This window comes from Halichoerus grypus, chromosome 14, assembly GCF_964656455.1.
Source record: "Halichoerus grypus chromosome 14, mHalGry1.hap1.1, whole genome shotgun sequence".
In the NCBI taxonomy this organism is placed as follows: domain Eukaryota; kingdom Metazoa; phylum Chordata; class Mammalia; order Carnivora; family Phocidae; genus Halichoerus; species Halichoerus grypus.
The window spans coordinates 57767371-57783183 of NC_135725.1; the positions used below are offsets into that span (position 1 = coordinate 57767371).

Sequence of the window (15813 nt, forward strand, 5' to 3'; positions counted from 1 at the left end):
AGCCTTTGGGGTGAAGAGTTTATTTACTGCTCAGCCCCCTTGGCCCTGCCAGCCTGGGGTCTACCAGCAGTAGCAGTCAGGATAGGTTTCAGACACAAACTCAGGGTGGACGACATAGTTGTTTCTCTGGGGGCCACCGGTCTTCTTGAAGTGACTTGTGTCCCATCTGTGGGGAGAAATGGGTCAGCCCTTTTGGACCCTCATAGGTCTGATTCCAATTCTCAATGCTAACAGTATCCCAACATTTTGCCCCTAATATTGACCCCATGCTCCAACACTGACCTCCTAAGACCTCAGGTTCTACTGTTAAATTTCTGATTCCCAATACTGGCTCCATAACATTAATTTCTTCTCCTCTACTTCAAGCCCTGAACCTAATGCCCTGATCTCTTGACTCTGGGCCCCACTGCCAACCTGTAACCCTTGGAGGTCAGCCTCAACGCCCTCTCATGGAGGGTGCTCCAGTCCCTTGCCAGCTTGGACGACCCCATGACACTAGCGCCCCCTGGTGGCATTTTCTACTCAGTGCATCGCAGCGGACAGTTCCCGCCCCAACTCGTCCCCGCGTTCCCCGCTGCGCCAAACGCCATTTGCGCGGGACTTACCTAAGGTTCGGACAAGGGTTGTATGACGGCGGGGGAGTTATAACAGCACATTGCATTCCGGGCCGGTGCTCGTAGGGCAATACACTCCTGGAGGAGGAAGTGGTGGGCAGGGAGAGGTCGGGCCTCAAAACCCAGACTAGGGCTCTGAGCGGCGCTCTTCCCCTCGGGCCTCTTGGCCCTTCAAGACCCCATCGAAGCTTCCCCTCTGGGAAGATACCTGAAAGTCCCTATCCTCGTTAGGCCTGGTTTCCGCTGCCCAGGCTGGGCTGTGGGAGTACGCTGGATTGTGTGTGTGTGGGGGGGGGCGGGCTCCAGTCGTTGAAGAGCTGGGAGCCCCCAGGTCCTCTCCATTGGAGGGCAATTATTCCAGCACTAACGACATTTCTAAGGCTCAGGCACTTTCTCGCTCCCCCCTGCCCTTGTGACGGATGAGACTCTGCCTCGCACAATTAATCAGACTTTCTGCCGGGGAAGGGCGGGGGGAATCACCGTGGGGTAGGGGCAGGATCTAGGGGACCCCCCCCCCCCCCCCGCCACCTTCCTCCACAAGCTCTCTAGACCGACGCGGACTTTGGAGTTCTCCCGGGCTTGGCCCGCCTTGACTGCCACCTGGTGCAGGGGGAAGGTTGCGCCGCAGTCTGGGTTGTAGCTGAGCGCTTGGGCCTCAGTTTCCTCAGCAGTAACACGCTAGGCTGTCTACCTTCAGAGGTGGTGTGGGGCTCTAAAGCCAGGACCCCTCTGGTAATACGGTTACCATTTCCTTGCTCACATAACACCCGGCAATGACCCTGCCCATTATCGACGGTGACCTGAGACCCAGGAACTGAAGCCGCTTTTTTGAGGACACCTGGCACTCCAGAGGCTAGAACCTGCGTCTCTAGGGCCGGGTATCCAGGTAGGGAACCAGGTGTGGGAAAGGGATGTGACTGGTGTGTGGGGTGTCTTCCTCAAAACAAACAAACAAACAAACAAAAACCAAAAACCAAAAAAAAACCCCACCTTCTGGCGGGGCCTCCAGAGCTAGGTTGACCTTGAGCCCAGTTCGGGACGGAGAGGGTCGGGAACCTGGGGGAATCTTAATGCAGGTTCTCCGGTCTCAGCCGTCAGCTCAGGCCCTGGGGCCGGAGGGCGGGAGAGGACAGGGCCCAGTAAGGGGATAGAGGCGGCGGGCGCCGGGGTAGGGTCTGGCATAGAGGCAGAGCAGAGCTGGAACTGGTGAGGGATGGGGCGCGCACAGCTGGGGTGAGGCTGGACTCGCGGGGGTGGGGTGGGGTGGGATGGGGGGGCTTGTTGGGGGCGGGGCCTGCCTAAGGCGGGAGCGGCCCTGCGAACCTTACAGTCGGTTCCTCTTTGCACAAAGGCCGGAAGCGGCGTTCCGTGCAGGGTGCTCCGGTGACGTAGTAGTCCATCCCACGTAGACAGTAGTGGCGGCCGGAGCAAGGGCTTTCATAACCCTGGAAGGGCAGGCGGCCGGGCAGAGGATCCACGCACCCGCATCGGGACGTGATGTGCGGCAGCGGCTGGTTCCGTGACAGTGAGTTCAACATGTTCACCACCACCTCGCGCTCTGCTCCCGCGGACCCAAGCCAGGGAGACCCGGATACAGAGTTACAGGAAAGGGAAAGGACAGGGTCAGAGATAGGAAGAGATGGAAACAAAAACAGGGACAGATAGAGGAGACAGGGTCACAGCCCCATCTTTGGCTTCTGCCGCATCCCCCAGGTCCCATCCCATCGTCCTTCTGGTCTACCCCACTACTGCCCCCACCAACTGTTACCATAGGCGTTGAGTCGTTCCGGCTTAGGAGGGCACTGCAAAGGCATTCCTCGAACAGCTGTCTCCATTCCGGCCTCCTGAAAGTGGCACACATGCTACCTCAAACTCTGACCCGGAAGAGTTCCTCCTTTTGGGGGTCTTCCCTGAACACCCAGACCAGTCCCAGGCCGTGTCTTCTCCCGCCTTCCAGATGCTCCCCTACTCTCCCAGCCTCGGAGTGTTTAGGGTTGTCACCGGGCAACGCAACGCGGTTACTCCGCCTCTGGGGTCGGGGGAGGGGGGATAGGAAGGAAAGGAAATGGAGCTATAGGTGGATGGGGTCTGGACCTAGGCCTCAGGCACCCCTGCCTCAGCGTTTGCCTTTGATTTTACTTCTCTTTGTCTAGCTGACTCTGTGTAGTTATGTCTTGGAGTGTCTCTAACTGGGGAGAGGTAGTGTCAATATTATAATATTGCCTTCCCATCAGAATCACCTGGAGGACTTGTGAAAAAATCCTGATTCTTGAAGTTCTGATTCAAAAGGGTTCAGTCAACCCGAGGTCAGCCATCAGCTACAGTTAAGAACCTCTGCTCTGGCCTCCCATCCTCTCAAATTTCCTCTTTCCTCTGGCCTGGGCCTGCAGCTGGGCTCCTTCCTATCTCCTTGGAAGACTCTCCTATTATCTATCTGTGCTGCAACTGGGTGGCCTTGCTTTCCCTTCTCTTGTCCTTGCTCACATCACAAAGGAGGGAGAGTGGAGCAGGTAGGCTCAACCTATCATTAGCCAGACCATGTGGGAAGGGGCCAGGTGGCAAGCTTCAGGAAGGTAGCAAGTCAGGGAGTGCACACTCACTGTGTCCCCACAGAGCCCAGCCAGAGATTGGGATCCGGGGGATCTGGGAGCTGTTCACACAGCTCCACTCCTGGGCTCCCCTGTCTCCTAGAAAATACAAACCCTAGTTTCACACTTGAGAAAGAGCCCTGGAGCATTGTTGATGGGAAAGGGATGAGGAACTAATGGTGAAATATCAGTCACTGTGGTTTAGCAGTGGAGGGAAATGTGTGTCCCAGACCCCAGGTGTCTGGTCACAGTAGATACCTTAGGTAGCCGGGGAAGGCATGCGGTATATTTGTTCCAGCCGGTGCAGTTGTAAGGTCCCATCCTCCATGTGTTATACCGGTCACCACAGAGGTAGTATGGGGTCCATTTGTCTATTTGATCATAGGGGTGGAAACACAAAACATTGTTACTCCTTATTCTACCCCAGGATCTGCGTCCCCCTAGATGTTTCTCCTCTGATCCCCAGCACAAAGCTGGACTCTTACTAATATCCCTCAGGCCAGTCAAGCCCAGCCTGGCCCCAGATTTACACACTGAGATGCAGCCCATTTCTCACCTAGGGCAAGTTTCTGAGTGGGGTCTGGATCCTTTGAGCCCATCACTTTGCAACCTGGGACCACCTTCTCTGAATCAGCCTACCTGAAAATGGATCCTCTTCCTCTTTCCTCCCTCTCATTGTCCACATCCAGGGTCCAAAGTTTGCTTATTCTGCCTCCTTAAAATCACTTGAATCTATCCCCTCTTCTCATCCCCCATGATCTCACCGCTGTATCTCGGCAGTGCCGTAACGAGGAGACAATATCGTGTCATGGTTAATAGAATGGACTTCACAGACATTTGGGATTCAAATCTCAGCTCTGCCAAATAGCTCTGTATGATCTTGACTGAATTAATTTCACTGTGTCTTAATCTCCTCAATTTTAAAATGGGGGTAATAGTATTATCTACCTCATAAATTGTTGTGAGATTTAAATGAGTTAATACATGTAAAACACTTAGAACAATGCCTGGCACATAGAAAACTATTACTACTATTGGCCTACTAACCTCCCTACCCCCTTTTGAAATTCTACAATCCAATCTCTACATAGATTTTCACAAATGAAAATCTGACCAAGACACTTCCTTACTTAAAATCCTCCAAAGCCTCACCCACCCAGTCATCTAAGTCTGTCCTAAAGACCCTCCATGATCTACTACCCTAACAGTCTGAAAGAACACATGTGCAAGACACCAGGAAAGGAGGTCTGGGAGCCCTAGAGGAAGAGCAGGTGTATATATGTGTGGGGCAGGGTGTTGGGATTTGGAGTTCTGGATTGGTGAGTTGGACATATTAAGTTTGAGGTGTTTGGGGACATTCAGGTAAAGTTGACCATAATCAGATGGAGAGTGGAATTCTAGTGAGAGGTCAAGGGTAGAAATAAAGACTTAGAGTTGTTGGTTAAGACACTGGTTAGATAAAATGGTCTCAGGAGAAGAATAAGGAGAGAAAGGAGAGAAGAGAGCTCAGATTAGCACCCTGAGGAACCCCACATTTCCAGAATGGGGGAAAAAGAGACCTAGGAAATTGAGGCATCAGAGAAGCTGAGGAAGGAAGGAGTATCAAGAAATAGAGGGTGCCTGAGTGGTTCAGTCGGTTAAGCGTCTGCCTTCAGCTCAGGTCATGATCCCGGAGTCCCAGGATGGAGTCCCACGTTGGGCTCCCTGCTCAGTGGGGAGTCTGCTTCTCCCTCTGCCCTTCACCCCTCTGTTGCTTTGTTGCTCTGTTGCTCTCTCTCCCAAATAAATAAATAAAATCTTAAAAAAAAAAGGAGTGGTCAGAGCGTGAAATGCATAATGTAGGTCTCATTGATTGAAGAGTCCCTTGGATGCGGTAATTAGAACTACACAAGAGCAGTTTTAATGTTTGAATGTAGGAGATACAGACTCCCAATTTCAATTGGATAAATATTTATCATCAATTAATTCAATAAACACTTATGAGGCCTGGTTATACTAGATGGAGGGGCACAGCTGTGAATAAGAAAAGACTCTGCTCTTTTGGAATGTACAGTGAGGACATCACAAACACCTAACCAAATGGGAAAGATAATTTCTCATAAGGTGTAACAAGGACTGAGGAAGTAGAGACTGTGAGTATAGACTATGTTTCTAAGAATCTTGGCTGTGAAGGGGAGGAGCAAGAGAGAATTTTTAGGCAGGAAGGGGTTAGAAAAGGCTTCCAGGTCAAGGGGAAAGAGGTGTGGTGGGGCAGAGAGATGCAGGTGAGATGGAGAAACTGATGGAACAGGGTCGCTAAGAAGATGGGAAAAGATGCCCCTGGAATATACCTGGAGGGATTTGTTTGGAAGAGGTTAATACTCCCTCCATCTCTTTAGGGATAGGACCCAGGCCTCTTCCAGTTCTTTGGCACGAATAGGAAACTCCCAAAAGGCAGGGCCTGGATCTCCTCCTTCAGGGTCAGGGTTAGGGTCAGGTCAGGTGGTTGGGAGTCAAGCTGGACTGGAGATGATTGGAGAAGCCCAGATTATGGGTGGGGATAAAGTTGATATGGGATCAGAGTGGAGGTCAGGACTCAAGTTGGGCTCAGGTTAAGGGTCACTGTTGAAGTCTCTGAGTGGGGTCATTGTTGGGTAGGTAAGGGGTGAGGTCCTACCTTCCTCTTGACAGAGCCAGTATTTCTCAGGAAAGTAGGGGTGGCCTGGTATGGAACCCTTATAGCTGTAGTCCTGCATGGCACATTTGACCATCTTCTGCAGGGCTTCAGGATCCACGTGGTGCTGCATGGTCTGAGTCAGGCCCTGGGCAAGGGGAGAGGAGAGGAGAGGAAATGACTAAGTGCATAAAGGCCCCAGCTTTGGTGTCCTGCTGGACTCAGATCCAGTCCCTATTGAGAAAGTCAGCCCAATTGGGTGTCCTCCCTATGCCAGAGGGATCCCCATGCCAGTCTTGACCCCCTCTGCATAGTTTTTTGTTTGAATCACACTTTCTTCCTTTCTTTCTATCCAAGGCTAGGGCTTGGAGCCAGGCATTTGTCCTCAGAGTGCTTTTCTGATGTTCTCATTTCTGTCCTTTCCTTGACTGGGAGCTCTTTAAGGGCAGAGCTGGGTGTTCCTGTTTCCTTGCAGACTGTGTGCTATCTGGGAGCATGGCCTGGGTCTCCCCAAACAGACCAACAGTCCCCTGGTATAACCTGGAGCCTCAGGAAAGCCTGGCTGCCCTGGGAGCCAGCTGCCTTATGCAGGTGTTTTAGAAGGGAGCGCTCTCTGGGAATTTGGCACCTTGAAGGAGATGAAGGATGGGGCTGGAGGGACACCTAATTTAAAATCTCATTCCTGAGGGTGCCTGGGTGGCTCAGTCATTGGGCGTCTGCCTTCGGCTCAGGTCATGGTTCCAGAGTCCTGGGATCGAGGCCCGTGTGGGCTCAGCGGGGAGCCTGCTTCTCCCTCCCCCTCTGCCTGCAGCTCTCCCTGCTTGTGCTCACTCTCTCTCTCTGTGTCAAATAAATAAATAAAATCTTAAAAAAAAAGGAAAAATAAATAAATGAGAGGATTTAAAAAAATCTGATTCCCTGACTCCAACCTGACCCTGATTCTACTGTGGCTCTGATCTTGGCACCAATATCACACTTGACTCTGACACTCACTTTTCTTATCCTACCCTGACCTTTTTCCTGATCTTGGTTCAGGCCCTGGGTTCCTCTGCTTCTTGGGGTTTACCTTGTCTTATCTCCTTCAATCCCTTATTGGGCTAGATCTGTGGAATTCCTGATTAAGACCTACCTCTGGATCTCCCTTGTCCTCAGCTGAGGGCAGAAGGAATGCCAGGTTAGTTGTAAACCAACAGATCTCTGCAAGCAGCTGGTGTAAAAAGGCAGCTGGGTCACAGGGGTGGGACACCCAGCGAAGTCAGAGACTAGAAGGGACTTCCTCACAGTGGACAGCAAGGTGCTGGGATGGTGACACAGCTACCCTCATTTCCCCCTTATGATCTAAAGAGCAAAGGCTTCTCTTGGCCAAGATGAGACCTGGTGCTCCTACTGCCCTGAGAGCCACTCAGCTGAGGGCTTTACTGGATCTCTGTGCCCAGCCGAGGTTTTGTTTTGTGGGCAGATCCTGCACAGTCATACTCCATATAGGTGAAAGAGCCACATGACTTGGCATTCCCTTGACCTTTACACATAGACACACACACACACACACACACACACACCCAGTCATTTAGGAGAACTCATAGACGTCATCAATTTTCCCCTTAGAGGCTTTCCTCAGATGTCTGTATCTTTGATTGTCAGCTCATGGTTATGAGTAGGAGACTAAAAAAGCTTAGTGGAGGCTCTGAGCTGTGTATGGGTGGGCTTCGTCAACCAAGAGCATCATTGTAGGATGGTCTGGCTAAACCTATTTTTGTCAAATTCTGTCAGTATCTGTAGATCTTCCCTCTTGGGCTGATCAGATTCTTCAGAAGACACTCTCAATCTTTGGCCTCCGGGTAGTGGCCTGGCTACCAGTGTTCTGAGAATCTAGTGGAGAAGAGGATTGCGGGGGTGGGGGGGGGCTGGCATTCAGTATGTGGAGGTTCACCTGTATTTAGCATGGTACCCTGCCCTCAACTGGGCCTGGTATCCCCAGTCCTGAGATCCTTGCCAAAAAATTAGCCTTCTGATTTTTGCAGAGATGGGACGGGCAGTCACCCGTGGCATGGAATAGAAGAGGGGATTAGTGGGCTTAACTGATTTTTTAAAAAATATATTTAAAAAATTATTTATTTGAGAGAGAAAGATAGAGTGTGCCCATGAGTCAGGGAGGGGTGGGAGAGGAGCAGAGGGTGAAGCAGACTCCCTTCTGAGCAGGGAGCTGGATGGGGGGCTTGATGCGATGCGGGGCTCAGTTGAGGGGCTGACTGACTGAGCCACTGAGGCGCCCCGGTTTAACTGCTTCTTAAACAGCTTTCAAATCATCCTTATTTTAGCTGCAGTCCTGTCCTATCTTCAGTTCCAGAGAAGCCTAGTATTACCAATTCCTGAGCCTTTTTGAAAATTCTGCAGTTTTAGTTGAATTATGTCTTGTGTTTCCCACTGCTGGCTTTGGATTCAGCTTTCTCAGATCTGCTGTCAGGTACTAGTTATTGATCATACTTTCTAGCTTCTGAAATTTTGTAGCCATTGTCCTTTCTCTCTCACTAGTTTTGTGAGTTTATGTGTCAAATATCCATTTACAGGTGTTCTAGAGGGTTTCAGGAGAGAGTCAAAATACGTATGTTCAATTTCAACCCAGAAAATTAGAGTTGTATATTCTATATACTAATCTTTTGTCAATTACATGTTGCAAATATCTTCTCTCAGTTTGTGGCTTGTATCTTCATTTTCTTTATAGTGTCTTTTGATGAAAAGAAGTTCTTAATTTTAACATATATGAATTTATTAATCTCTTCTTTTATGTAGTACTTTTGTGACTTGTTTAATAAATACAACCATACTCTCAGATAATGGAGATAATGTCCTATATTTTCTTCTAAAAGCAAATAGTTTTACTTTCCATAGTTAAGTCTTTAATCTGTCAGGAGTTGCTATTGGTGTGAGTTAGGGATAAAAAAAAACTTTTCTTTTTATCCATCTGGATAACCAACTGTCCCATTGAATAGTCTATCCCTCCCCACACCGCCCCCCCGCACCAATATATAATGCTATTCCAATTCTGATATATCTTTTCCCATAGCTTTACTTTCAGTCATCTCTGTTGTGTATTGTTCCATATATATATGGCCCCATATCTGATCTGTTTCATTCTCTATCAATCAATTTGGCTATTCCTACAGTAATACTATGCTTTATAAATGTTTGTCACTCTTCTTATCTACATGCATGTTATACCTCTCCATTTATTTATTTTTTAAGCAAAGTTTTATATTATCCATACAGTTTTATACACATTGTTAGATTTCTACTTACTGTTGTTTTTTGCTAGAATGATATACGTGTGTGTGTGTGTGTGTGTGTGTGTGTGTGTGTGTATTTTATTTTTTAAAATTATGCTTCCTGGGGCACCTGGCTGCCTCAGTTGGAAGAGCATGCGACTCTTGATCTCGGGGTCATGAGTTTGAGCCCCATGTTGGGTGTAGAGAGTACTTAAAATGAATAAATAAATTAAAACTTAAAAAAAATAAAATTATGTTCCCTAAATATTTGCTGTTGAGGTAAAGAAATGTGATTGACTTTTTATCTTATATTCACCCAACTTTCTAAATTCTTATTCTAATAATTTGTAGATGCTACGTACACAACTGTATTGTCTGTGAATAATAAGTTTTTTGTATTCCTTTCTTACCCTTGTATCTTACATGATATTGTTTTCCAAAATACAACTTATCTGATATTGTTTTCTAAATTTTGGCACTTTCCTTAAATTTCACAAATTAAAAATCATAATTATTTTCCATTGACATTGGTTGCTTAAATTTAACTCACGTTTACCAATTTCTTAGCTCACCATTCCTTCTTGCATCTCAGACCTTCCTTTTGTGATCACTTTCCTTCTCCCCAAAGTATATCCTTTAGAAGTTCCTTTATTACAGGTCTGATGGTAGTAAACATTTTCATTTTGTTTGCTGTAAATGCCTTTATCTTTCTTTTGTTCTTGAAAGAAAGATACTTTGGGCGCCTGGGTGGCTCACTCAGTTGAGTGTCTGCCTTTTGCTCAGGTCGTGATCTCTAGGTCCTGGGATCCAGCCCCAGCGTTGGGTTCCCTGCTCAGTGGGGAGTCTGCTTCTCCCTCTCCCTCTGCCCCTCCTCCCTGCTCGTGCTCTCTTTCGCTCTGTCTCTCAAAAAAATAAATAAGATCTTAAAAAAAAAAAAAGGAAGACATTTAGACAACAATTTTTCTCTGTCTGTTTTTAAGGTCATCTCTTAAGCTGGTGTTGGGCAGTTCCACTGTGAGATACTGATGTGTGAAATTCCTTCTATTTATTCTATATCTATGGAGTCATTTCTTTTATTAGTTCTGGAAAATATGGAGCCTTTTTCTCTTCAGATAATGCCTGTTCTCCTTTCTGCTCTATCCTTCTGGGACTCTGAGTAGATGTGTATGAGATCTTCTCCTTCTGTCTTTCATATTGCCTAATGTTTTTTTCATATTTTTTAACCACTTGGTCTCTGTGCTGCATTCTGGGAAATGTCTTTCTCTCTTTCATTTCACTAATACTCTTTTTTTTAAAGTTTTTATTTTAATTCCAGTTAGTTAACATACAGTGTTATATTAGTTTCATTTGTACAATATAGTGATTCAACAATTCCATATATCACCCAATGCTTATCACAAGTGCACTCCTTAATCCCCATCACCTATTTCACCCATCCCCCCACCCACCTCCCCTATGGTAACCATCGGTTTGTTCTCTATAGTTAAGAATCTGTTTCTTGGTTTGTCTCTCTCTCTCTCTTTTTGTTTTAAGATTTTATTTATTTATTTATCTTTTTAAGATTTTATTTATTTGACAGAGAGAGAGAGCACAAGTAGGCAGAGTGACAGGCAGATGGAGAGGGAGAAACAGGCTCTCCGCCGATGCGGGGCTCGATCCCAATACCCCAGGATCATGACCTGAGCCGAAGGCAGCCGCTTAACAGACTGAGCCACCCAGGCGCCCCAGATTTTATTTATTTATTTGAGAGAGAGAGAGAGAGCATGAGCAGGGGAAGGGGCAGAGAGAGAGAGGGAGAAACAGACTCCCCTGCTGAGCAGGGAGCCTGACGTGGGGCTCGATCCTAGGACTCTGGGATCCTGGCCTGAGTCAAAGGCAGATGCTTAACCAACTGAGCCACCCAGGTGCCCCTTGTCCCTCTCTCTTTTTTCCCCTTTGTTCATTTGTTTTGTTTCTTAAATTCCACGTGTGTGAAATCATACGGCATTTGTCTTTCTCTGACTTATTTCATTTAGCATTATACTCTCTTGCTCCGTACATGTCATCGCAAATGGCAAGACTTCATTCTTTTTTATGGCTGAATAACATTCCATTGTATACATATACACCTCATCTTCTTTATCCCTTCATCAGTCAATGGACACTTGGCTGCTTCCATATCTTGGCTATTGTAAATAATACTGCTATGAACATAGGGCTTCATGTATCCCTTTGAATTAGGGTTTTTGTGTTCTTTAGGTAAATACCTAGTAGTGCGATTGCTGGATTGTAGGATAGCTCTATTTTTAACTTTTTGAGGAAACTCCATACTGTTTTCCAGAGTGGCTGTACCAGTTTGCATTTCCACCAACAGTGTAAGAGAGTTCCCCTTTCTCCACATCCTCACCAACACCTGGTGTTTCTTGTGTTGTTGATTTTAGCCATTCTGACAGGTGTGGGGTGATAGCTCTTTGTAGTTTTGATTTGCATTTCCCTGATGGTAAGTGATGATGAACAGCTTTTCATGTGTCTGTTGGCCATCTGTATATCTTCTTTGAAGAACTATCTGTTCATGTCTTCTGCCCATTTTATTTTATTTTAGAAAGAGAGAGAGAGAATGGAGGAGGGCAGAGGGAGAGGGAGAGAGAATCTTAAGCAGGCTCCCCACCCAGTACACAGCCTGATTCGGGACTTGATCTCATGACCCTGAGATCGTGATCTGAGCCAAAATCAAGAGTCAGACATTTAAGTGCCTGCGTGACCCGCGTGCCCCTCTTCTGCTCATTTTTAAAATTAGATTATATTTTTTGGGTGGTTGAGTTTTCTAAGTTTTTTATATATTTTGAATACTAACCCTTTATTGGATATATCATTTGCAAATATCTTCTCCCATTCCCTAGGTGGCCTTTTAGTTTTCTTGGTTGTTTCCTTTGCCATGCAGAAGCTTTTTACTTTGATGTAGACTAATAGTTTACTTTTGATTTTTTTTCCCTTGCCTCAGGAGACATATCTAGAAAAAAGTTGCTTCAGCCAATGCCAAAGAGGTTAACAATACTTGTTCTTCCAATCCATGAGCAAGGAATGTCTTTCCATTTCTTTGTGTCATCTCACTGACACTCTTAAGCTATGTCTAATCTGCCCTTTGACCCATCTACTGAGGTTTTGGTTTTAACACACATATTTTTTATTTCTAAAATTTCTATTTACTTCTTTTTTTTTACATTTGTCTGGTCTTTAAAAAATATAATCACTTGCTTGCTCATTTTGATGATTTCACTTCATTTTAAAAAAATGTGTAATAATTATTTTGTATTCTTTAACTGTTAATTCCAATATCTGAAGTCCTTGGAGGTTTTAGTCTGTTGTTTGTTATTTCTGCTGACTGTCAATATGGTGGTTTGTTTCCTTATACCTCTTATTGCAAACTCAGATTTGATTGGCCTTACTGTGAAGGATACTTGGAAACCTACATTGAGGGGTATTTTCTACTACAGAGGATACACATTCATTGTGTGTGTATGTGCGTGTGTGTGTGTGTGTGTGTGTGTGTGTGTGTGTGTGGTAGGGCAGGGAGCCAGAGATCACTAAACTTTCTGGTTCATTTTGGAGTTTAAGATTTAGTTTCTTCACCTCACTTAAAGCTTAGACTCCTACTTGTAGTGCTGATATTGGCATTCATCCTCAGGGCATCCTAAGTATACTGACCACTCACCTCTATGAGAGTCCAGAAAAAATAAAAGTAAATTTTTATGCAAGACCTAGTTGTTTTAAAGCAGGAGGGCCCTTGAGAGTTTCTAGATCAGCATACTGCCAGAAGCAGTATGCTTCCTTCTTCATTCTTAATCCCACTGCTGTCTGGCTTTCACTCCTCTCTACTCACTGAAGCTGTCTGGCCAGATTGCTAAGGATTACGACATCCAAGAGATCCATGTCTGTGTTGACATTTGGCACTGACCTTTGTCTAAAATGCTGTCTTTGTTGGTTTCTCCTTGATTGTCCTCCTATCACCCGGTCTCCTTTTATGGCTCTTCTTCCTTTACTTACCTCTTAAATAATCTGTATTCTCCAAGGTCCATCCTTGACCTCTTTCTTATTTTTCCTTGGCAATCTCATACACTCCTATGGCTTTAGCTATTGCCTGTATGTTGATGATTTCAAAATTTGTATCTGTAGCCCAACCCTTTTCCCTGTGCTTCAGATTAAGTATATCCAACTACCTACCAGATATCTCCTGTTAGTCCTCGAATATTTTTGTCCCAAAATGAACTCCCAATCTTTTTCTAATCTGCAATTCCAAATCTCAGAACTACTATTCCTCTAGTTGCCAGAGCCCTAAACCCAGGAGTCATCCTAATCTCTCCTCTCTTCTTCATACCCAGTTGGTGACCAAGATCTATTGATCTACTTCTTAAAATTCCCTCCTATTGAATGTCAAAAAGCAGGCAGGCACTCTCATATTTTTTTGGTGGGCATGTAAATTATAACCCTTATTACAGCAATTTGAAGTGTATATCAGAAGTTTTCAAAGTGTGCATATCCTTTCTCCCAACAATTTCATGTCTAGTAATTTATCCTAAGGAGATAGTTGATGTCTACAGATGTACACAAATGATTGTACTAGCAACATTTTGTAAATAACCTAAATTTCCAATAAGATTCTTTAAACATAATTTGGTACATTCATAAAATAAAATACCATAGTCATTAAAATGACATTATAGAATATTTTTACACAAAAAAATGTACCTGATATGTGGTTATATGCAAAGAGCAAGATTCAGAGTGTTAGTATACAATGTGATGCCTTTTCATAAAAAATGTTTGCTTCCTAAAATGGCATATAATAATAAATTAACAATGGTTAATTTGGGTAGTGAGATCATAGGCCTTTTTTCTTTGTGCTTCTGAGTTATCCCAATTTTCTGCATTGAGCATGTATTTTATAATTATAAACACTATTTTAAAAATTCTCCCCTATTCAAAAAATTCCCTTTTCACTGCCACAGTCTCTCCTTATCTCTCACCTACATCCTCCTTTCCTTATCCTTCACCACCTCACTGGGCTTCCTGCCCTGAGCCCCAGCCCCTCCAATCTCCTGCCACTGTGGCTCCTCTCACCATTGGGCTGGCCTCCCCCACTGTTCCAGTTCTTAATTCCTGGTGGATCCTTGTCCCGAGGCTGCCATTTCCCCTGACTCTTTTCTGTTGGAAGCCCCCTCCCTCAAGATCTCTTAGTAGACCTGCCCTTCAAGAACCAGGAATGCTCTCCCAATTTTCCAGCTCTTGTATCAGTACAACCACTGGGCAACCCTATTTTGTTCACTTGTCTGCTGAGAGCTCTTCACAGGCACAGCCTGGCTTTTCATTGTTGTATCTGCATTGTGCCTGGCACATGTAGATACTTGCCACTTGTTGGACGGTACACACAGATAAATTCCCTTGGGCAGAGTCACAAGTAGACTCACAGATCTTGTCTCCATTTTGTGAATGCTGCACAGACCCACTTGGCCACTCATCTTCAAGTACAGACATACAGACACAAGAAGACTGTGATATATATGCATGAAAACATGCCTATAGCACATTTTCTGGCATATCCCACAGGCAGCCTCAGGGCCTTTGCATTTTCTGATCACTCTGCCTAGAACCCTATTCTGTCAGCTAGCTCTTCATAGGGCTAGTTCTCTCTTATCTGTCTGGTCTCTGCTCAATGTCACCGTGAGAGAGAGGTCTTCCATGACCTCCCTATTTAAGTAGCTCTGCCTGGTTACTTTCCATTTCCATTACCCTGTTTATTTCCTATCCAGCATTTTGGATAATTTATAAAACTTGTTTATTTTTTGATAATTATTTGTCTCTCTCCACCTCCTACCCTAGTGGAGTAGGAGGGCACCATGAGGGCAGAATTTTGTACTATTTTATATATTATTATAAATTCCATGCCTAGGCAAATGAATAAAATCCATACATGCATGCGTGTGCGCACGTGCACGCACATGCACACATACATAGCTACAAATAATTACAAACACGTAATGACAACCACACACTACCAGTCATTCAGACACACATGACCATTCACTCTGGCCTGTCCACCCACCCAGCCTCTACTTACCGGCGTCACAAACTTGTTGGCTTCCCAGGCCCACAGAGGTGGGTCTTTATAGACCTCCTTGATAGAGGTAGGAGCCCTGTAGGACTCACTGTAGGTGCTGATGGGGGTCTTGGTCTTGTGGGAGAAGAGGAACATCGTGAGGTCTAGGGGATGCCGTGGTGGGCTCTACCTACCAAGGGCTCCTGTAAGACATCAGTGACCACTCCCTCTGCCAGAAAGCCCACACCTCCAGCCTGGCAGGTGCCCCTAGCTGCTGTGACCCCCTCCTATGGAGGATCTCTCAGCTGCCCTCCCTCACAACCTTCCTGCTCCTACCCCACCCTGCTTCCTCCACTAGGATGGGCACTGCCCATTATGATATCACCTGGCTCAGCCCTATCCCTGGGGAGGTGAGGAGATCCAATTCCCTTCCTACCCCCAGCCTCTTCCTGCCTCGAGCCTCTCAAAAGAGTCCAATTTCCAAGAGTTCAGAGGGTCCCTGGAGATCATCTAGGCCAAACTTCTCACTTTGATGAAGAGAAATGGAGGTTCCGAGACATCAAGTGACTTGTCGAGGGTCACGCAGCAGGTCAGTGGCAGGCCTGGCCTGGGAACCCATGAG

General features: G+C 45.9%; 1 protein-coding gene across 4 annotated transcripts; it reads right to left on the reverse strand.

The window, feature by feature from the left end:
* Positions 1–4: 4 nt before the first annotated feature.
* SPMIP6 (sperm microtubule inner protein 6) lies at positions 5–15796 on the reverse strand. Of its 4 annotated transcripts, XM_036081384.2 has the most exons (8): positions 15720–15796; positions 15213–15326; positions 5859–6003; positions 3461–3573; positions 2383–2458; positions 1938–2172; positions 606–692; positions 5–166 (listed from the first exon to the last, which is right to left on the reverse strand). In XM_036081384.2, the coding sequence occupies exons 3-8, from the start codon at positions 5986–5988 to the stop codon at positions 61–63; spliced, it is 747 nt and encodes a 248-aa protein (XP_035937277.2). In that variant the 5' UTR covers positions 5989–6003; positions 15213–15326; positions 15720–15796; the 3' UTR covers positions 5–60. The 4 variants fall into 4 exon arrangements, with proteins under 4 accessions (XP_035937277.2, XP_035937275.2, XP_035937274.2 ...); XM_036081382.2 differs by having other exon boundaries at positions 1943–2172; positions 15213–15796; XM_036081381.2 differs by having other exon boundaries at positions 15213–15796.
* Between the last annotated feature and the right edge of the window lie 17 nt (positions 15797–15813).